This window comes from Siniperca chuatsi, linkage group LG21, assembly GCF_020085105.1.
Source record: "Siniperca chuatsi isolate FFG_IHB_CAS linkage group LG21, ASM2008510v1, whole genome shotgun sequence".
Classification (NCBI taxonomy): Eukaryota; Metazoa; Chordata; class Actinopteri; order Centrarchiformes; family Sinipercidae; genus Siniperca; species Siniperca chuatsi.
In genome coordinates, this window is record NC_058062.1 from 22896438 (window position 1) to 22919908 (window position 23471).

The 23471-nt window shown below is 39.3% G+C and overlaps 1 protein-coding gene across 6 annotated transcripts in view; it reads right to left on the reverse strand.

Moving 5' to 3' along the window:
* Nucleotides 1–1853: 1853 nt before the first annotated feature.
* Nucleotides 1854–23471, reverse strand: part of sept12 (septin 12) — a 137427-nt gene continuing 115809 nt past the window's right edge. For all 6 annotated transcript variants that reach the window (XM_044182134.1, XM_044182133.1, XM_044182137.1 and 3 more), the window contains 5 exons: nucleotides 22751–22868; nucleotides 20170–20265; nucleotides 13921–14017; nucleotides 11586–11637; nucleotides 1854–6828 (listed from right to left, as the gene is read on the reverse strand). In XM_044182134.1, coding sequence (XP_044038069.1) covers nucleotides 6663–6828; nucleotides 11586–11637; nucleotides 13921–14017; nucleotides 20170–20265; nucleotides 22751–22868 — 529 coding nt within the window. In that variant the 3' untranslated portion in view covers nucleotides 1854–6662. The remainder of the gene's footprint in view (nucleotides 6829–11585; nucleotides 11638–13920; nucleotides 14018–20169; nucleotides 20266–22750; nucleotides 22869–23471) is intronic.

Below are 23471 nucleotides of genomic sequence, written 5' to 3' on the forward strand. Positions count from 1 at the left end.
ATTTGACATTATCTTTATGCACAAAAGTAGTGCCACAAATACAAGGTGTGACTTACCATATATCATGATCTAAATATCCAAAAGAGATCTATTTGTAACCGACCAACAGGGCCCTTTTATGGTGCAGAGGAAGGGGTGGTTTTGTACTTTGTCCTGCCAGTCCAGCAGTTATTTGAAAAGAGAGTAATGGTAGAAGACTGGGGTCAGCCTTACTATTATAATCAGTCCTCAAACCCTGCACAGACTCAGATTCCACAGGTCTTGGGGAAAACCTGGGGAGGTGAGCCGCAGGGAGTGGGTCCCAGGGAGATTGTGGAAAAAAATTGAATGACTCAGTTTCACTTTTATTTAACTTCACACCTCTCAAGTATGAACAATGCAGGGCATTGCCTTTCCATCATGAAATAATGGTTAAATATGTAGCACTATAACACATAATTAAACCTAAGAAAGGCAGTAAAAGATTTGAGAGACCCTGTTTCATAGTTTTTTTCTTTTGATGTTTCCTGTTATATTTTGTATTTCTCCTCTCCTCTCGTGTCTGTAACTTCACTTCCTGTGATTGTGTGTTTGCCCCACCTTAATTAGTTCCACCTATGTCTAGTTATCTCCCCTAACCTAAGTATTTAGTTGGTGTGGTTTCACTCCCTCAGTGTCAGTTTGTCTTGGTTTATGTGCAGCCATTTCCCCCGTTTCTTCCTTGTGTTTTGGACTGTTTTCTTGGACCTTGCCTGTTTAATGGACTTTGGATTTTCTGCCTGCTCAGGATTTGTTGGCCTGAGTTTGGACTGACTTTCCTAGTTTTGATCTCTGCCTGCCTGACCATCCATGTAAGCCTTAGTTCCTTATTAAATCGTTGATCATCTTCACCAGCTCTGGATCTGTGTCTGCAATAGGGTCTAAGCCCTCGTGTTCCTGACAACCCTGCTAGCACCATTGTGACAGTATGAACTGACCAGCCATGGACCCAGCGGACCCAGCTTCTGATGAACTATTAGACCTGATTCTCACCCTTCTGCATATCAAAGACTGTTGGAAGAAGGTCCCGTGTACTGTGTACAGACAGGCTGCTCTTAATATGGCACACAGGGAGGTGTCTGGTAAGCCCTGGCTGAAGAATGTATTACCTGGATCTGCCAAAGACTTCCTCAATACCCCTGATTCCCAGCCTGCTTCACAGTCTGCTTGCCTTTATCCTGCTCTCCAGCCTGATTCCCAGTCAGTTAGCCTCCAGCCTGCTAGCCACCAGTCTGCATCCCAGCCAGCTAGCCTACTAGCTTCCAGCCTGCTAGCCTCCAGCATGCTAGCCTCCAGCCCACTTCTCTGCCTGTTCTTGTCCTATAGTCACCTTCTGGGAAGCCCTCCAGAAGGAAGCGTGGCTCCCGCTGACTTCGTGCCACTCAGCTGCCCAGGTTTTCTGTCAGTCAGTTTGCGGTAATTATAATTAAACACAACCTCTACAAGTCACAGCCACAACATTATGTAATAATGCAGGAGTATCCTTAGTGATATTGTTTAATTTATGTAATAATACAGGAGCCTCCATAGTGGTATCTTTGGATTTAGTGGTGAAACTTCCAAACAAATTTGCAATTACTCAGATTGCCAGATACTAGATGACAGAAGAGGTCAAAACTCCAGCAACACTGGAGTTGCTATTATAAAGAACTTTATTATGAAAACCTAGATGACACACAGTGAACTGTGGTTCTTTTGAGGCTCATGGTGGTGTGGGGCCCGGGACAGTTACTCAATTTGTAATTGGTACTACAGCTTTACTGGTGGTGAAGTGGGAAAGGCCATAGGGTGACCTAAATCAGTAGGTTTATTACAATGACTTCACACTGAACTGATAAGGTGACAAGTATTTAATTGTAAATCAACAGTGTTAACATGTGTATCATTAATACTATAAAAAACAAAGACAATAACCATACTGTTAGTAGGAACTGTTAGTACATGCATGCAAACATGCTAAGTGTGGGAGGTTGACACAGAGCTTTGGGATACAGAGCAGAGAGGTAAGAGGACAGTAACAGTGAATGTCTGACATGCTTTATCTGATCAGAATCAAAGTGAAATGTGATTGTGGAGGGTTTGGTGTCACTGTGGACGATAGGTGGCTTCAGACTGAAACTGACATTTTGGATACCAGGAAGCTGAAACATTACATTGTTCTTTAGTTACACAGTAAAAAGTGACATAATCAGGTGATTTATGCGCAAGTATTTTTCCATTATGTGGTTCCACTATTACTCCACATTGTGAATGCTTATTCTCACTCAAGATTATGTGTGAAAACTACTACTCCTATTCATCTTCTCTAAAAATATATTTTAATCTTCATCTTTCCATGGAAAGACGGCTGAGCATGATTAAAATTTCCACCATCTTAACATTTCACAAGCCATCCATCCATTATCGAAAACTGGTAGCCAGTCAATTTTCAGGCAGGCTGAAAAGCCTGCCATCACAGAGCGAGATGAGACCGTACAAATGGGGATGATGACTTCCCTCTGTAAACATTTGTGAAGGCTTGCTAAAGTTACCTGCAATAAGCCAGGCTAAATTAGCATTAGCATAAAACCAGAAGTCTCCTAACCATAGTTCAGAGCAGCAGGGGAGCATTGGGGTGCAGTGCCCACCAATGGCACATCACTTGGCCCCTCATTACTTAGCTTTCCACCTCCAAAAATTAATTTTCAAGTAAAAAGAAAAAATTAGACCAATTTAAGAATTAGCAAGTCCACTGTTATGTGTGATACAACGTGTTAACGTACAGCGCAAGCTTTCCAGTTGGTTTCGTATAATATTTTAAAATTGCTATAGGACACTATGTCCTATAATAATTTATCTGTAGGCCTATTGATCTGTTGTGGCAGGAAGGTTTGGATCGGATTCAGAAAGCCTCTTTAACAACAACACATTTCAAATTAAGCTTTCAACCAACAGCAGCACTTAAAGTGTTTTTTCATGAATGACGACTGTGCTGTCAGCGTAGTTATCTTGATTTCTTCTTAACTATGTCGTTTTTACTGTAATGTGGTGCTGTCAAGAACTGTTTTACTATGTTGCAAGGGAATTATGAACGTCTATCGCATTAAAATGTAACTAAGTGTAAGCCTAACTGTAATATTGTTGTCTTATTGGCTAAATTACAAATACAATGCATAAATTGGTTTATCAAAAAAATCATATTAAAAAAATTTTGAATCTTGTATAAGGATCATAATGCTGAAAAAATGTATTCATCTATCCTTGAATTCCATTCAACAATATTGTTGTCATTAAAATGAAATATTGACAATAGTTCTATTAATTCCCACTGTTTTGGGAATAAACAAACTAACTAACTAACTACAAAAACTGTAGTTTGTAATTCACACATCAGCTATCCTATTCAAAACCTGATCTGCCTCAGTGAAATTTGTAAATGAGACTAGATCATGATCTTGCAAAGTCAGTGACCACACTTTCAGCAATCTGCTTTTATAATGAGCATATCACTTTTTACTAATGACTTAGCCTAGTAGTTTTTCTTGTTGACACAGGCATCTAAAAATGAACACCTTCTGCTCATTTTATGTACTGGGTGGAGTACTGAGCTAGATTTTGAGGTAAATACTTCCAGTAGGCATTATCTGCTCAACTGATGACATAATGCTGTTTTATTCTATGTGTCAAGTAATAAATAGAAGTCAATTACAAAACATTTGTGTATAGTTACTCTTTAAAAAGAGGTAGAGGATGAACAAATTAAGCATTTTTCTGTTGTTTTGGCACTTAATTGTGGACTGCATGCTTTATCTTAACCACTTGTGTGCCAAAAACTTTCAACACATAAATAGCATCTTCAATTTTATTCATGTAAGTGTGGACATGGAGATCTGAATTGAAAAAGAGGCTAGAAAATGATGAAACTCACCAGGGTGAATGGTATAATGCAGCATGTCCTCCAAAATCTTACAGTCTAAACATTAGGGCCCAAGCAATGACTGCTGCGAGGTTGCTAGGATTATTATTATTATTATTTTTCTTCCCCCAAATGAATTGCATTTTTGAGGTGCTACAGGTGCTCGAAAACTCACAAAACATTGCACACTTGTCAGAAGTGGTGGAAAATTTAAGTATGTTATGGGTAGTCTGCATGGCCGTGGCAAAATGGCTCATTAGCGCCCACTACAAAAAAAAAATAATAATAATAATCAGCCCCAGCCTACATTTAACCGACATGTATGAAATTTGAGAGGTACATGTATCACCCCAAGACATACAAAAAAGCCTCTTGGAGCCATACCCTAAACCGAACAGGATGTCAGCCATTCTGAATTGACTGTGCAATTTTAAGCCATTTTCTGTCATTTACAGGCTCCGTACTTTAACGAACTCCTAGAGAATTCATCGGATCGACTTCAAATCTTTCTAGTGCAATCTAAAGACCTTCACAATGAAAAGGTGTGAGTTTTTGTTTAAGGGCGTGTCTGCAGGGTGGCGTCGAATTTTCACCATGACACAGGAAGTTATTGTAACTTCAGTGTACATGGTGAAATCTGCCCCAAACTTCACATGTTTGATAAATGTCCCAGCCTGAAGACATCTACATGCCCATATTCAGTCGCAGTCTTACTGGCAGCAGGAAGTTACAATCCCTATAGTCATACAAACTACTCCTAGCAGATTAATCAGATCCACCTCAAATTTGTTAAGCAAAGTCTTAATGATGCTTAATTGTTAAGATTGTGAGTTTCCATAAAATACCGTTGCCACTGCGATGGATTATTCACCATGAAAGAGGAAGTTGTTGAACTTGAGTGTACAATTAGTCCAATCTACTCAAAATTTCACAAATTTTGATTAGAGTCCTGGCCTAAGGACATCTACATGCCAATTAGGAGTTGTAGTCATTGCGCCACCTACTGCTAACAGGAAGTAAGCCTTGCATGACAAAAACCTCAGGGTGTGATGTACACTTGATAAACTGGAACATGACGTATAATTAGTGGATGTTCTCTAACACTACCTCTAGCATGTTCTCTAGGTGTTTTGTTAAGGCCAGTGTCTTATTGCGTTTGTGAATTCTTAATGGGCAACATCAAGTGAAACGCAGCGCACATAACCAGTGGTGGGTTCGATTTCAAGCCTGGTATGGACCACTGGAAAACCGGGCTATTTATGATAGTTTGACTCAAATCTAGTACCGGCAAACTCATCCTGATGTGCCAATCCCACAAAGCTGTGACTGAGTGAACTTCTGAGAAGAGAAGGTCGACTGAGCTGAGGTAAAAAAGTTTGATAAATGAGCGAACAAATAAGACAAGAAACCAGTCGGACTGGCGATCGGGAGCACCACGATGCTCTGTTGGCCGTTTGAGCAGCCCATTATACAAAAACATAAGACAGAAGACAACAGGGATAAAATAGCAAGGTTTGGGTTTGGCTGGCTGGCTATTTAGCTATATCAGGTGCCTTTTGTTGAAACATATTCAACTTTTCATTAAGTCGATGTGCTCGTCAATGTCACTTTTTGTGAACTGACCAATCACAGCCTGGATGGGGCGGGGCATTTAAAAAAAGGCTGTTGTGCTACAGTAAACCTTCGAAATGTTAAACTCATTGTTATGCAGGAATGGTTATTATTGACAAGGTAATTATTGACTTAGCATTAAGAAATTTGAAAAAAAATAGAATAAAAATAAAATCATCCTTAAGTTAAATTTATCATTTCCGTGGACTAAAAATCATTGATGGCCTTGCTGCCCTGGCATTTGGCCTTTGTGCCCTCAAAAAACTGACAGCACCAAAGGCCAAGTGGCCTTGCCCTTAAAATTATGAAATTCCAGGCCTGCCCTACAGTCCGTTATATCGTTCAGGTCAGAATTATAAAAGGCAGCTATCTTTTCATAAAAAGCAACTTAAACCAAACTTGCACATCATCCACCTCTCCACAGCATGATTTGAGGACAAGAGTACTTTCAGAAACGATACAGTGAATAGCGCTATTTTGGTTGCTGCTTGGTGTTCATTGTTGTTTCTATTAATAAATGAATACAGAACCTTTCCTCAAGCAACAACAACATGGTGGGTTTCTCCATAGGATCACATTTAAACACATTTGACCTAAGCAAGAATGACGCACTGCATTGCCAAAGGTTTGTGGACAATTGAACATTCAACCCATATGTGATAAATGTTTGATGCTGACAATCTGTGGAATTAATCTGCTTCCATTCTTGTGGTTTCAGGCCTGGACTGTCCACATACTTTTGGCTATATAGTTTACCATTTACTGTATATAGCAGATATCAAGATGATTAGATACCATTGGGAGACTTATGTTTATGCGTCCTCTCATTGTGCCATGTTGTGCTGTCTGCTCTCCACTGCCCTGTATGTCGCCATCCTTAAATATATGAGTTCTCATTCAAAAATATATCTGTATTTGATGCATGTAATGCATGCATGTAAAAACTCAAATAAAATTCCTCATTTAAAAACAATCCACTAGTTTGCCCCATAATGACAGAAAGGAAAAACAAATTATAAAAATAATTTCTATGTGGGGAAAAAAAAATAGCTCTCTTTTTCCCCATCTCTCATTCTGATTGGATGAGGAGCATCAGCATTCCTCCTTTGGTGCAGGAAGAAGGAGTCTGATGGAGAAATCAGAGGTGGCTCTCTGATTCGCATTTGTCAGCAGTTCCGTTCTCCAGCAGCCAGGTGGACATTCCCAGTTCACTGAAGTTCATGTTGCTCTCGTTGAGCCGTCGTACGCGGTAGGTCTCATAGTGGATATTGTGTGTCACGTCTTTCAGGTCCTGCAGGTGAGACCTTTGCAAAAAACACAAACAGAAAGATTCAGAACTTGATATTTATTTTGCTACTCTCTACCTGATAAATCTGATTGGGACCAATATGCAATTCATGAAAGTCACTGTGGATGAGGTGGCTAGGAGGTCCTTCTTTAGGTGATACATTTTACATTTCTGATATGTCAGTCCCACAACAATTGCTTGATCTAGCAGTCACAAGAAATAACTTATCCCAACATTATTACATTATTTGCGAGAGCTTGCAGTTTTGTACAATCCTTGCAATTAGAAGGAGAAAGAGAATTGGAAAAGAGGACTGACGTTACATATGCGTGTCTATACAGGAGGCGTTTCAGCTGAATTTAACAGATATACTCCTATTTTAATCAATACAGCTGTCTACACAGGCCACAGAACAGTTTGCATTTCACATGTGCTATATACGTGTAAACAGGACCCAAAGTCTATTTTCTTCCATTTTACACACGTAACGTCAGTGTTTGTGTGTTGGGTGACCTATTCTCAACAATGTGCCTGAATGCATCCCGTGGAGACACAGACAGGACTGAAGCTGCTGCTACACTTCCTGTGTTAGTGATAGCAAACTTTTAGCAACTAAAATTAAGAACACTAGAGGAGAACATCATTATTTGGCAGATGAGACCAGCAGAACCAAGGCATCCGCAAAAAAACAAAGATGCAGTCCTGAGGTCCCCATACTGGACACTTTCCGCACCTTGGTTGTGCCTGGAGATTTTGTCCATGAAAATCATAAACAGAAAGGATAACAAGGCTCAACCCTAGTGGAGCACAACGGCTACAGGGAAGGTTACTGATTTCCTGTCGAGAATGTCGACACATCTCTGTCCGGTTATACAAGGAATATACTCCTGCAGTACACCCCACAAGACACCGAGAGGAACACTTCAAGTACCTTTGAAATGGTAAAGGCTGGGTTATATTAGAAAAGGAGTGGTTTGTACGATGTGTTTGACCACGTCGGAAATCGGAAAGTGTTTATACCTGATCTGAATGGCCACACTCGAAGGCAGGGTCACAGAGATGGGGCAGACACGGTATTGTTTAAAAATTGGGATTAATGGCACACATATTCTCTCCTGGAAGACAATGACAGAAATAGTTGTGTCTAGAATGAAAAGAGAGAGCTAGAGAGAGAAGTTCAAACCCTGGCTCCTCTCTCACCTCCACACAGCTGACCAATCATGGCGCAAAGTGGGTGTGAATATTGGAATATTGTCACTTTTGGAAAGTTGCAGAAATGGTCGGACACAGCCCCTCTTAATCCGATGTCTGAAAGGTGAGGGCGTTAGAGCTTTCCAAAGCTATCGACCATCCGACAGCAGTTCTGACAACGTATACTACCTTAAACAACTGGTCCTGTCTGACGACCAAGACAGAATCAGCTTTACCTGAATCTGAGGTTTGAATAAGGTTCGGAGTCTCCTTTCTGGCACCAAAGTGATCCCAGTGGGACTAAATTTTGTAGTCTGATCAACCCCGATCCTGATGAACATTTTTGATCTTTATTAATGAAAAGAATTAGACTTTTCTGAAAGCTCGCTTCTAAGTCATAAACCAGGCCTGTCCAGAGAACTGATAAGCCTTTCCTAGTAACCTCCTCTGTCCCATGACCTTTACCGGAATCAGGTCACTAATGGAATGTTGAATGACAATTTCTCAATTTACGGTGGGCCTGCAAAAACTCACGAAGCATGAACAATCTAAGCCAGTTCAGTAAATTACAACTTGCCCTCCCTGACCGTGCATAACACAACCTGACATCACCCTCTTTTAAGGAACATCTCATGATCTCTTGTAAACTGGACTTGTAAACTTTAAGACTGAAGGAATAAAGAAAATGACTTGGCCCTGCAGAATCAAATGTATTAATCAATGTGTTACATTACATAACAAGAGTGTGGAACTTGATGTTGTCAAGAACCTGTCAAAAAGAACTGTTCTGTATGTAAAGAAATTCATATGATGTCATACATGGTATGGATCAACTATTCTTTCAGGACATCCATAATAATTTGGGACAGCATGTGTGATAATTTGGGATACAGTTTCAGTAGTGCAAGTCCTTGCTTGCCACTCTAATGACATATTGCCAAGAATATTTTCAACTGATCTCTTGTTGTCTTAACCTTAATATTAATCAATTGAACATGCCTAAGGTTACTGGATGTTACATATTTGCCTATTATAATGTGCTGAATAGCCAATGAAACAGGAAATGTGAATATGTATGTACACAACAATTAATTTATCATGGCTGGTAATATGAGAAAATGTAAGTGAAATGCTGAATCCCACAACCGTCAGAGCGTGTGTGTGTCTGCAAACACCCCACCTCGTCTTATATAAGACTTTTTGACAAGAGGAAACTTCTTGTCCTCTCTCACTCTCTGACCTCTCATGTCTCTTCTCCGCTGCTCTTCAAGACCGCCCGATCAACAGAAGATCTATACCCCCCGGTAGGCCCCTCAACTGACCCGCAGAGGGACCAAAGGCACACACAGAACATGTTGGAAAAATGCAGATATCCAACAACTTAAGAAAGAAGCCTGCTAAAAGGAGGCTGTGCCATTTCTGACATCTAACACGACAAGGTTAGAAAAGAAGAAACCCTGGGCCTACATAGCAGCCACGTGGTGCAGAGACTCAAGACTTAACTCTTTACAAACTTTATTGGCGACCCTAAATTGCTGATAGATTAAAGAAGTTTCTACTACCAGTTGGAGCACCGAAGCCTTAACGAGGACCGTAACAAACTTTAAACTCAGCAAACAGCTGTCAAACGCTCACACCGCGTTGCCATCACATACGAACATCATCAGCTTGATTATAGAAGAAGAGATCAGACTCAGGCTAAAGTCGCCCCGTGGGACCCACAGCGCTGAGTTCCTGAAATATGGAACTCAATATGGATTGCCACTGAGTGCCCTGGAGAAATGGCACTGCTTCTACTCTCCTCTTACCTCCAGGGCAATGCATACCCTACCCAGCCAAACCACAGACACTTTCCTGTGTAGGGGTTTGATGCTTTAGCTTTATAGGAACACTTAGAAAATGTAGATAAAAATTAGGATCTCCCATCAACATAGGTATGATAGCTAAATTACATCAGGTGATTAATAATTCCTAATAATAATCTCCCTTGACTTTCCAAAACTTCAGTTGCTGAACAGTGCCTAGTTTATTTAATTGGTAACTATTAAAGTTGTCACATAGTGGTTTCCTGTGTTTATACAAGTTAATACCACTAACCAAAATAATCATTCACTGCATCCTCTGGTGTCAGATGGTCATTCATTCACTTATTATTCATCGCTGTGTTCATATCATTCATTCATGGTTGCATTTATTTGTTCATTTGTGTCTAGTAGTTATAGTTGTGTATGTAGTTAGTAGTTTAATAAACATTTATAAAGGACTTGGTCATGTGTGTTTGTGTGTATTAAGTATTCTGGTCCCTGTACACGGGACAAGGACTCTGTAGCAACTTCAGATCGAGGCTAAATTGATTATTAATTAATTTAAAAATGTATTTATTTATTATTATAAATGACTGTCAAGATTTTCTCCTTGTGAAAGAGTTTCGCCCCATTTTAAAATAAATGTACTGAGTTGAATGCTGAATACTGCTCCTTCCTCTTACCAAAATTAATGTTGAAGATTGATCGATATGATCAGTTTAATGCATTTAAACCTTTAATCTGCTACATTTGATTGGAATAAATGTAAAAAGAACTTAAAAAGTAAAAGAGTTTCAATTGTTAAAACTCAATATACAGACAATCCAAGAAAATAGAAGTCACAGTGCAGACACCGTGCACACTGCTTGACTGTAATCTACATTCTCTGGTCCAAAAAGCTCAGAGGTGCATTACAAAAGTGTTTTGTATCACTGGATTAAATAGAGAATAATAGATTTAATGTTAAGTAAGGGATGATCCATGATGAGCTGTGGTTCAGAGGAGGGTGTGCATTACTTTTGATAACCACACAGCTCATCAGGGATCACCCCATTAACACTATGGTCACTTGCTAGTGATCAAAACTGGTTAAAATCAGAATGGTTAATTCACATTGTAGGAAAATGCACTCTTTAATTGTAATCTTTGAATCTCCACTATCTTTGTCAACATTGGAATTAAAATTAATTGAATGCTCCAACAATTAGGCGAAGCTGTGTCCTAGTAACAGCTGAAACAGCTGGCTTCCACCTGTGAGGATTAATTTATGAACTTTGAGAATGCACCGTCGGAGCTATTCACACATCTCTGGACAATCAGAACTGGATATTCTCTGTGGTCATGATAGGGAGCTTTATAATCTAAGATTTTGTCAAGAACGAACCATAGTTAGGTCACATGATGACACCTGAGCCAGCTCCATTCGCTGATTATTGAAAATCATGTTTTTTACTACAGAGCATTGTTTTTGAGGACATGAATGTGTATGATGGATCCGTTTTACAATTAGGTGTGAATTTTCAAAATTTTCAGGTAAAATGTGTTGTCCACCCCTCCACTGATTGGTTTTTTTATAGTACAAGGGTTACAGTACAAGAACTGTAGTTAGTTTGGCCACCAAAAAGTAGCCTGAGCATTCCTTCAGCTGCTGACCATCACACGACCCTCATTTTGAGCATAGTAGCGGTCCCTTAAACATCTTAATGACTTTTATGGTCATGACAGATGACTCATATCTCTTATGATGAACCAAGTGTAGCAGCACAGTCAAACTCACCTGATGAGTAGATCTCTCAGGTTGGCAAACTCACAGTGCGCCACATTTTCAACTGTAGAAAGAGAAAAAGATTTATTTTAAGTTTGGCTCTCAAAAACATCCATTAACATAGAAGTAAACTGATGAAGAGGACCTGACCTGCTGGTGTCAGGACAACAACCTACTCTTGAACATCAGCAAGACTAAGAAGCTGATAGTGGACTTTGGGAAGAATCAAACCCCTTAATATCAATGGGTCTGACATCAGCGAGGGCCTGACCTGGGTGCAGCATACTCAGTGGTGAGAAAGGCAAGGCAGAGACTGTTTGACTTCAGACACTTGAGGAAATTGCAGGTATCCCCTCAAATACTGAGGAATTTCTACTCATGCACCATCGAGAGTGTAGGTACCACTGGACTCCATAGATTCATTTGTTCATTGTGTGACTTAAACGGAACCTTTATTTTGAAATGTAAGCCATTACGTTTACAGTCGTACCTGTCCTCCAGTCACTTCCTGTAAACGGATATCCCCTGGACTATCTCCTGACCAGGTATCAAAACTCCAGCTCACCTTTTGTTCTCTCTCTTTCCGCTCTCACCTCTTGGTCCTGGGGACAGAGATCTCAACTGCCGTGTTGTCTGCTTGGAATAGATGCACCAAACCTTTTCCTTACGGCAGTGACGCGAGAGCCTGCTTAAGATTGCTGCAAACAAGCTTAGTTAGCGCCCGCAGTTACGACTGTCTGTCAGCTAACTTTACAAGCAACAGGAGCAACGAAGCGAGTTAGCGCCGAGTTGCTAACTCTGCAAGGAGAACAAAGGATCGACCGGTTTCCTCCAACCTGCACAATCGAAACACGATTTGCGCAAGTACTCATAGAACTTGTTACATCCAGTAACTACTATGTCTTGCATACAAACTAATCGTCCTCTTTTCTAACCCGGCAACATTATCCTACACAAATCACACAAACTCCAATTTGGCCTTAAACATGTGGTATAATAAAGACTGAACTGAACTCAAGGTTAAAATTACAATAACAAAATCCAGGTGTTAACTTAAGGTAGATTCCCACTGTGATACACATTCTTCAAATAAAGCCAAATGAGTCATCATATAGCAGAAAGACCAACTTGGAAGCTTGATATTTAACTTTTGACATTTGACAAACATATGGAAAAATCAAAAACGTTTTGCACATTGTTCCAGATGCAAATTAAAAAAAAAAATAGTAATATTACAGACGTGTATTAATTGTCCAACTTTGATAGGTTTAACTTTGTCATGGTCTTTTTCATGCCACTCGAAGGTAATTAGCTGTGGTTAGAAATGTATATTTCAACTAAGGGTAAAATGCATGAAGACCCATTGTTCACCAACGTTATGTCTTTTTAAGAGAAAATACTTAGTAGTAACTAAATGACTGATAAATATTCAGGAGCATCAGTGTCTGCCCTCATGATGAACATTTAGCCATCATCCTCTAATCATTCTTATATAATAAAATGACTATTAAGTTTGACAAGTTTACTACATCTGTTAATAAATGGGACATGTTTAGGGTTATCAGGATTAGCAATGTGGGATGTAAAGGCAACACAGAGTACGCCGACATTAAGATGGTTAAATTTGTAAACATCTTTTTCTCTCCGTTTCAGATGCGCAGTTTTGTTGTTTGCCAACTGAAACGAGCGCAAAATGAGAGATTTACCTTTTTTTTTTAATGTTGTTCAGGTGTTTCACTGTGGACAGAGGTCTGGACTACCTGGAAATGCCAATATGGACACAAGTTGTTTTCACACGAAAACAGCATTTAAAAATGTACACGGCCTTATGTAACAGCATGTATACATCTGGCCAGGGGGTGTATATATCTTTGGATGAGATATCATCATCACATATTGTTGCTGTGGTTAGAGGCACTGCCACAGGTAGAAATGCCATTGCTTGTTTGGAAATATCATTGCCTCTGAAGCAGGAAATGTCATGATGGCAGGTAAACATCACTGTTGCAGGTACAGATGTCATAGCTGCTCTTTACACAACAATTATTCACATCCCTGTGGCTGTGGAGAAACTGGATGTCTGACTGCAGTGTCGTCTTGGGAGAAATGATAGTTTAAGAAATAGTCCAATGCATGAAGATATGCACTTCAGAGTCAGGAAATTAATCGTTTGGTTAAAACAGTATTTTCAGATTGTATTGGCTGCTATAGTCGTTGAAGACTTTGCTGCACCTACTCATATGCTTTGACCAAAAATGAGATCACAATCTGTACACAGTGGCAACTGTAAGTAGTAAATAATACCAGGTGTGAATGAGGTTACACTGATGTTAAACTGATGCCTTACCTTCAATGATTCCCCACTTTGTTTTACGGCCCAGCACCTTGTTTCCATTCACTTGGTGCTCCTTGTCTGTTCCCACCACAGCAAAGGGAATGGTTTCCTGGACACACAATATGAGCATGTCTCAGTCAGGCTCATTTGAAGGATGATTAATTCATATTCATATATTGTGAGATCTACAGTATCAGTGCACTGTGAATAAATTCTCTGCACAGTAAAAATGATTAGTTTACATAAGGTTTGCATATTATAATGCAACAAACCTCATATCATATGAGATAATTTTCTGACTATGACAGTGATGTTCATCTGAAGTATTTTCCCTGATTTCTGGCAATAACTTAATTATATAAATGTCCATGTAAGCAAAAATATTTTCTTTTTCAGGTTTAGATCAGGAATTATGAGTTACCTATATTTTGACCATGATCCCCACCTCCCACTCATATGTACCCTGTTGCTTTCAAGTTCCAAGGTTACAATGTGAGCACAATATAAACTAAAATATTGAAATATTTGGAAACTAGATTTTGACACAGGGTCCCTCTACAAGACAGGGCCACAAGATAAGCTAGTGAATTGTACACTCTCAGAAATAGGGGTACAGTGGGAGTCCATTCTGTCCCCCAAGGTACAATCTACACTAATGTACCCCTAGGGCTAATTATTGGACTAAAGCAAAAGTTTTTGTCTAATTTTGATAGTATAATTGCACATACAGCTCGCTAAGTTCAGCTGATGTAAAATGCTGTTTGTTGCTGGCTGGCTAACCTTGCTAACATTAGTTAAATTTTTCTTATTGGTAGGTAACATACTAACTGGTATGGTCATAGCAATGTAAATTGTGTTTTTTAAGTTGAGTTCCTAAAATTAACAGAAAAAAAATCTGCTATATTACACCAATGGAGCTAATGTGAGACTGCCTGCTAGTTTTGATCCCAATGTTCCCCAGAAATCTACAAACAAAACTAGACAATAAAGAACCATGTCAGAAAAACCCAAAGGATAATCAAATAATCAAAGTCCTCTATGAAGCTGTGGTACAATAGACAATCTAAGTGTGTTGAAGGTAATGTTAGACTTAGTAAAGCAATAGAATGATTTGTAACATTGAAATATCACTGACGTATCAACTATCTATCTTAGGAGTAGATAAAAAAGCAAATTCATCTAGTTGTGGAAGGAGATGTCACCTAGACTTGCAGCAGTTGAACTACGGCTAAACTAACCTTTCCATCCGTTTAGATTGCATCTATGAGTTCATCTGATTCTAGGAAACTACAGAAAATAGAAACATTACCAATATAACATTTTTCATTTTTGAGGTCTTAATTAGAAGATATTTTTTTATGTTAAAGTCTTTGAAAACCATTTATCAATTGATAGTATTTGTCCTGGTACTTGAGTCTTTCAGAGCGGGTGACCTTCAATTGATTTACATTTATTTTCTAGTCATAGGTATCCCACAACAAAGATGTTGATAGTAAAATATCCTTTCCTCAAGGATCGAGGGAAATGGTTATGTAAGTGAATCTGCAAATAATTACACACAGTATCTTTAACACCAGAGATATTACAAGTGTCCAATGTTATGTGTTTAATAAATGTCGGTCATAAAAAAACATGCTAATCAATGTTTAGCATTATGTCCTATCCAGACAGGAAAAACACATCAGTATATCAGGCTCAAAAGCTGTGCAAATGAAAATGTTATAGTTGTCTTTTGGTAATTGATGTTTCTGTTTCAATTAGCATACTTGGCACGTGTCTCTGAATCGTAAATTCAAATCAGAGCACCCCTGGTTGACAACGATGAAGTGATCTGTAGTAAGGAGAAGTTTGGCCACAACAAATGAAAGCAACCTGTAGAAACTGCAAGAACCAGTCAGAGAAATGTGTCCAAGGTCAGTGGTGCACATCTTGGTGAGTTAGAAAAAAAAATAAATAAACAGCTGCGTCCAGCTTCGTGCGTCATTTACTTTTGCTCAGTAGAATGTATGAGCTACTTAGGTTGTGACTCAAACATTAAGGCAGGGACACACTTAACATTGTTATAACTGTAATTTGGACATTATGAATGATGTAGTTCATGGTTTAATTAATGCAGGCTGATTTTGATTGTAGCTGGTTCAAATTATAGTTGTCATCTTGGTAAGAGTTACTTGAATACAGGTAGCTGATTGATTTGTCAATTGGAATGTACTTACCTTGTATAAGTGAATGCTGCCATTTTTTAAATAATGGGAAGATAAGTAGAAAGTTGAAGCCAGGGTCAGCAAGCATCTGATTGGACAAGCGGCTGTCTCCCTAAGCCAATCAGATGCTTGCTTATGCTAGTTTCAACTCTACCCATCTTGTATTTCCAAAAAAGAGCATTCTGCTATCCAAGACAACTGTCCAATTGTACCAAATACACAGCCTGCATTAAAAAGGTAGTGTAGACGTTTCAGTAGCATCTTTTTTTTAATCAATCTGATGTTTGAGATTTTTTTGGGGTGGGGGTGGTCCATCAGTGCTTTAATAAAAAGCAAAAATCTGTAAGCTCTCATAAGTCAGTTGTGGTGTGTCTGTTGTATTTTCTTTTTCACAATTTTGTACTTATCAGGTCTGTCAAGTCAGTTCTGTCATTCAGTAAAAAATGGAATTACACAAGACAACTTCAGTTTTGGGTCACATGTGTGTTTGTAAGCATCTCTCTCTCTCTCTCTGAGGCACCAAGCGTTCTTGGTGAGGAGCCATCCTCTATTGAGGCTCACGTGAAGGTCTTGCACAGAGAGTATCAGAAGATGCAACGAGTCACCATGATTGTTCGAGACCGTATGCAGCAAACCTTTGCATGGCGGCAAAGATAGGAGGCGGAGCAGGCGAGCAGTCGGGAGGTGTAGCCTTGGATTGGAGATTGGCTGACGACCATAATTCTGGCGGTCCAAACTCCCTGCCGAGTAGTGTGGTAAACCAGTCCAGAGAGTTGAGGACCGCCTCCTCCCACGCTGTTAGGGACCCCGCCCAGCACAGTGCCGGACCGGTTAGCCGGAACGCTATATAGGCCACCCTAGACCGGTCGGTCGGGTACTGGGTTGGGTCTATGAGGAAGACCAGGTAACATTTTACTATGAATTCTTCACACTCCCCCACTGAGCCTGAGTAGATCCCTGGCTGTACCAACTCACCGGCCGTCAGAAGGGAGGGAGGGTGGTTGAGGAGGTCCTGTTGCACCAGGCCCCATAGGTCGGGGTAGGGGCCATCGGGACCACTGGCTGCCATCTTTGCGGTATTGGTGGTTTACAGACAGGAGGGAGACACCGAGGGTGACTGGAATGCTCTTTATTGAATGACAGCCAGGAGAGTGTTAGGAAACAGGTAGTGGATGAAGGCAGGTCGCTGAAGTGAACCGAGACTGGGGAACCACTGGTGAAGCCACAGAGGAAAGCACTGGAAACTAACACAACGACCGCTTGTGTTGTCTTGTGCATAGAGTCCTACACGCGAACAAGGTCAGACACTGAGTGAGGTGAGTGGAGTGACTTTATACTGGCTGTGATTGGGGCTGATTGAGGGCAGGAGTGTAACTAGGAGCAGGTGTGGGTGATTACAGGCTGTAACAGTAGTCTGCAGGCCAATGTTTCAACAAACTTCCATATGCCTTTAATGAAGTACCGATTAGTTCAGTATCAATCTGCACGAAATATGATACTGAATAAAACTCAATATTTTTTCATCTGTAGTCGTATGATGAGTTAGAGGATCACTGAGGATCTACCAGGTACTGATGTACTAAATGTTTTTGCCTATACCACAATGTTTGTAGGTCCTTTAAATTCTGTCTTACATTCAATTTTTCATGTTTGAACCATTTTTCTGTGGGGTGGCCTTATCTCTGTGGTAAATTCCTGTGATAGCAGAATCCTGAAGGGTCTAATAAAGGCAGTCTAGGTACCCCTCCCAAGAAAATCCTTGAACTCACCGATCCTATTAAGCTAATAGTTTATATAACCAAGCATATTCCGATCTCTAACCAAAAATTGACATCTGCACTGGACCAAATATATAGTACTTAACCTTTTATACTTACTTGCACTGCTTTTGAATTAGAAAAAATGCTGTGTAAATATGAAGTATGTCTTTATATATGTCTTGCAGATGTTGACTTTATAGCAGCCCTCATCTTTCTGCCCTACATCTTCAAGGAGAACATTGATCGCTTTATTACATTTAGAGAGGTATGTCTAACTTTCAAACATCTCTTTTGTTCACCTTACAACACCAAATACACTACCTACTAATAGAAGCATCCCTATAGTTTCTAGGAAGGAAATGACTTATTATTAAAACCAAACATATCTCCACTTAAAGGGATACTTTACCCACTTTTAAATATTTCATTTCACTTACCCTAAGTGGTATTTGGGTGGTAATGATGCTGACCACCTCATCATTCTTGCTGTGCTGAATATTGGCAGGATGGTCCCAATGCTAACTGTTAGCTTTCAACCATTGTTAAATTACTCATTTAGATTTCTTCAATACCTGCCTAAATCCACTCAAAGAACTTCTAACAGCAATTTTACAAGTGTTCTTGAGATTTACACTTCTATTGTGAAGCTTGAACACCTAAACCAAAAGTCTTTTCTGGCTGTGACACATCAGAACAATGTCACATTTGTCACATTATAATCAGAAACCACAATTTGGTTATATATATAATTGGTTAACATATAATGTATAAATAAAGAATACTGAATAAAAATTAAGGAAGCTTGATGAATGTACTTGGTATCAAAGTGTAAATATATTTTCTAAATGTCATCAAGTTACAGGAGTGGTCAAACTGACCACTGGCAACAATTGATGTTAAACCTTGTTTCAGTAGATTTTTCACAGCAAGAACAATGAACAGCATCACAGCAGCCTTACATACCTCCTTAGAGAGCAAGTAAAAAAATGTAAAAATGGGTGAACTGTCCCTTTATGCCAGACTTCTTCAGGGTTGTGTGTGTGTATATATAAGAAAAAAATTATAACATTTGGTAAGGGTGTCATGATAATTTGCTTTGGCTTTTTATATTTTGGTTTTGAATAGTGTGATCCTCACACGACATACCCAACTATTCAATTGACTGATCAAGACTGGAAAATTGCCTTCACCAGAAGAGCTTCAAACATTGTTAAAGTGGACGGCATTGAGGTGTGTCGCAGCTCAGGAATTGTTGAAGGGATCATCTCAGCTTTCTGCATGTACTTTGTCTTCAATCTTGCTTATCCAAGACACCTAAAGAACACTCTGATGTTCCTCCAAAGGTACATTGTCAAAATAGCAGAGAATGGTGACCAGCCTATGCCAGTAACTGTCACTAGGCAAATAAATATCCTCTATTGACGCCACAATGCCTCGTCCATACCAGTGCTCCAAATGCTCTAGGAGAACATTCACCTTGATGAAACTAATTCAGCACAAAGGACTTATTCATGCCCATGAAGCCAATTTCACTATTACATGTGTACTTAATGACTGCCAGTCAACATTTACTAAAGTCTTTTAGACGACATGTGTATCAGAAACATAGAGACAATGTTATATGTCCTGACAAAGACTACAATGGAAATGGAAATGATATTGAGGTAGCCTATGAGGATTCTGATGAGCCTAGGATAGACACGATTATTGAAAATCCTCCATCTATGGATGAATTGTTACTCAATTTCAGAGAAAATCTTTTCAAGAATTCATTCTGAAATGTAGAGAGAAAAATCACCTACCAGTCTCTGTTCAACAAGAAATTGTTTATGTTAATTTCTTACTGTGTTTTTTTAAGAACTACGATACTTTTATAGCTTACCACCTGCAGAAAATGGGTTTTGATATATCAGAAAGTCCAGAGCTAAAAAAGGTCATACAGTCTGATGATTTTTTTTTTTTGATTAGGCATCAAAGGCTATTCGATGTAATATAATTATATATATATATGCTATCTATCTATCTATCTATCTATCTATCTATCTATCTATCTATCTATCTATCTATCTATCTATCTATCTATCTATCTATCTATCTATCTATTTATATATACAATAACACATTTAAATATCATACTGACAAAAAAAACCTAGGTGTGATTGCACTCTGTGTCAGCTGTCACTTACGATTTTAATTTCTTGATGAAGTTTCACACAATCTATATCTAGGATAATAAAGAGTAATAGAAGACAAAGTCAATTCTTGCTGTGACTAAATGACAGGAGTGGAGACGTTACCCTGATACTGTCGTTACGGATGCGTTCCTCTGGATCCTCATCGTACTCTTTCTGGGGGTAAACACGAATCCCACTGTCTGCCAAGTCTTGCCTTATCTGTCAAAGGTTAAACACAGAACAAACATGTCAGGTTAATTTGTTTACACTGATATATATGTTGACTGCTTTGCTCCTATCAACCTTCTTCAACTAACTTCGACAATTAATTCATCTAAGCCATCAACCTGTCTCTTAGACCCCATTCCTGCTTAAAGACGTTTTACCCTTAATTAGCACTTTGTTACTGGATATGATCAGTCTGTCTTTTTTAACAGGCTATGTACCTCAATCATCTAAAGTAGCTGAAATTTAACTGCTTCTTAAAAAGCCCACTTTTGATCCAGGGGTTTTAGCCAACTATAGACCTATATCTAACCTTCCCTTTCTCTCTAAGATCCTTGAGAAAGCAGTTGTGTGACATTCTAAATAACAATAGTTTATTTGAGGATTTTCAGTCAGGATTTAGAGTGCATCATAGCACAGAGACAGCACTGGTGAAAATTACAAATTACCTTTTAATTGCATCAGACAATGGACTTGTCTCTCTACTTGTCTTGTTAGATCTTAGTTCTGCATTCGACACCATTGATCATCACATCCTATTACAGAGACTGGAACATGTAATTGGCATTACAGGAACCGCACTAAGCTGGTTTAAATCCTATCTATCAGATCAATATCAGTTTGTACATGTTAACAGTGAGTCCTCCATGCACGCCAAAGTTAGTCATGGAGTTCCACAAGGTTCTGTGCTTGGACCGATTCTATTCACCTTATATATGCTTCTTCTAGGCAATATTATTAGGAAACACGCCATAAACTTTCATTGTTATGCGGATGATACCCAATTATATCTATCGATCAAGCCAGGTTAGCTAAACTTCAAGCATGCCTTAAGGACATAAAGACCTATATGACCTGCAATTTTCTGATGTTAAACTCAGACAAACTGAAGTTACTTGGCCCCAAACACTTCCAAGACATATTATCTAAAAATATTGTTACTCAAGATGGCATTGCCCTGGCCTCCAGCACCACCGTAAGGAACCTCGGAGTTTGATCAGGATTTATCCTTTAATTCCCACATGAAACAAACTTCAAGGACTGCCTTCTTTCACCTACGCAACATTGCAAAAATCAGGCACACTCTGTCTCAAAATGATGTCGAAAAACTAGTGCATGCATTTGTTACTTCTAGGTTGGACTATTGCAAATCCTTATTATCAGGCTGCCCAAATAAGTCCTTTAAAACTCTCCAGTTGATCCAGAATGCTGCGGCATGTGTACTGACAAGAATTAGGAAAAGAGATCATATTCCTCCAATATTAGCTTCTCTGCACTGGCTTTCTGTAAAATCCAGAATAGAATTTAATCACCTACAAAGCTCTTAACGGTCAGGCACCATCATATCTTAAAGATCTCATAATACCATATTACCCGACTAGAACACTGCACTCCCAGAATGCAGGGTTACTTGTGGTTCCTTGAGTCTCCAAAAGTTGATTGTGAACCAGAGCCTTCAGTTAGTTAAAGCTCCTCTACTGTGGACTCACACACCAGTTTGGGTTCGGGAAGCAGACACCATCTCCACATTTAAGAGTAGGCTTAAGACTTTCCTCTTTGATAAAGCGTGTAGTTAGGGCTGGCTTGGGTGAGCCCTGAACCATCCCTTAGTTATGCTGCTATAGGCCTAGACTGCTGGGAGACTTCCCATGGTTCACCCCTTTCCTCTCTCCTCCTCTCCCTCTCCATCTGTGTGAATTGTTATCCTATTACTGCATGTTACTAACTCGACATCTCTCTTCCGTAGTTCTGTGGTTTCTCTCCTCTCTCCTTCTGTTGACTTTTAGCAGGTATTTCTACCTCCAGAGCTGCAGAGACTGGATACTGCTACTACAGTTGTTGTTATTGGCTCTGTTTTACTAATAGTCATTATTATTCCTATAGTTGTAATTCCTATTATTATTATTAATTTATTAATATTAATGTTACCACTACAATTACATTACTACTATTTAAAAAATTCTAGGTGGTATTTGCATTGTGCCTCCCTCTCACCCCCCCCCAAAACCTCTCTCTCTCTTATAACCTCTCTCTCTCTCTAAACCTGTCTCTCTCTCAAAACCTAACATGACAGTGGCGGATGGCCGCCCACCATTAAGTCTGGTTCTGTCCAAGGTTTCTACCTCTTAAAGGAAGTTTTTTCTTGCCACTGTCGCCAAATGCTTTCTCATGGTGGGATTTGTTGGGTCTCTGTAAATAATATTATAAAGAGTACAGTCTAGACCTGCTCTATAGGAAAAGTGCAATGAGATAACTTCTGTTATGAATTGGCGCTATATAAATAAAATGTAATTGAATATATGTTAATGCAGGAATTACGAGTGCCAAACACATGCATGGTGTCAGGTTTGAGTGAAGATTTACTCAAACAATAAACCAGATTTGTTCATGTTGCACAATAAGAACATCATCTGGAGGAAAAGAAAGTGATCTAAAGAAAACAAGGCTTAGTTGTGTGTATGTATGTGTGTTTCATCACCCTCTCTTTGAACTCCTGTCTTTCCTCAATGGTGAGTGTGTCAGCTTTGGCGATGACGGGTACAATGCTCACAATCTTTCCCAACCTCTTCATGAATTCAACATCAATGGGGCGTAACCTGGAAACAAAGACAGATCTCCCGTCAGTTTGGACAACAATGGAGGTCTATGGCACAGAAATCGAACACTGTAAAAGGCTGTGGATACATAGACAATACTTGGATGTTACTTGTTAGTAGGATACATTCATTGTTGATTTTGGTCTTTTCATTGGATTTGTTAACAATAACTCAAAAAAACATAAAATAATCTTTTAACCTTTTGAGCACTGATAAAAGATAACACTAAGTTATTCATAACAGTTGAAGACACTGTTGACAATAAGACTCTTTGACCATCCACTTGGATGAATGCATTAAGTGGACACCATCATAGCCAAAAGCTGAAACCAAAGCAAAAAAAATCAGTATTTTTTGCCATGCAAGTGGCATGACTCTAGGGATGGCAATGTTGGTCTGTTGATCGGTCTGTCAGACGGTCCACCAAATCTCAATGAAATATCACAACATGAAGTTTGGTACAGGCATCCATGGTTCCCAGACAATGAATCTTAATGACTGGTAATACCCTGATTTTTCCTCTAGCGCCACCATGAGGTTTTGTGTAAAACTAGTGGATTGATTGTCACAAATTTTGGTACAGACATTCCGGTCACTCCTCAT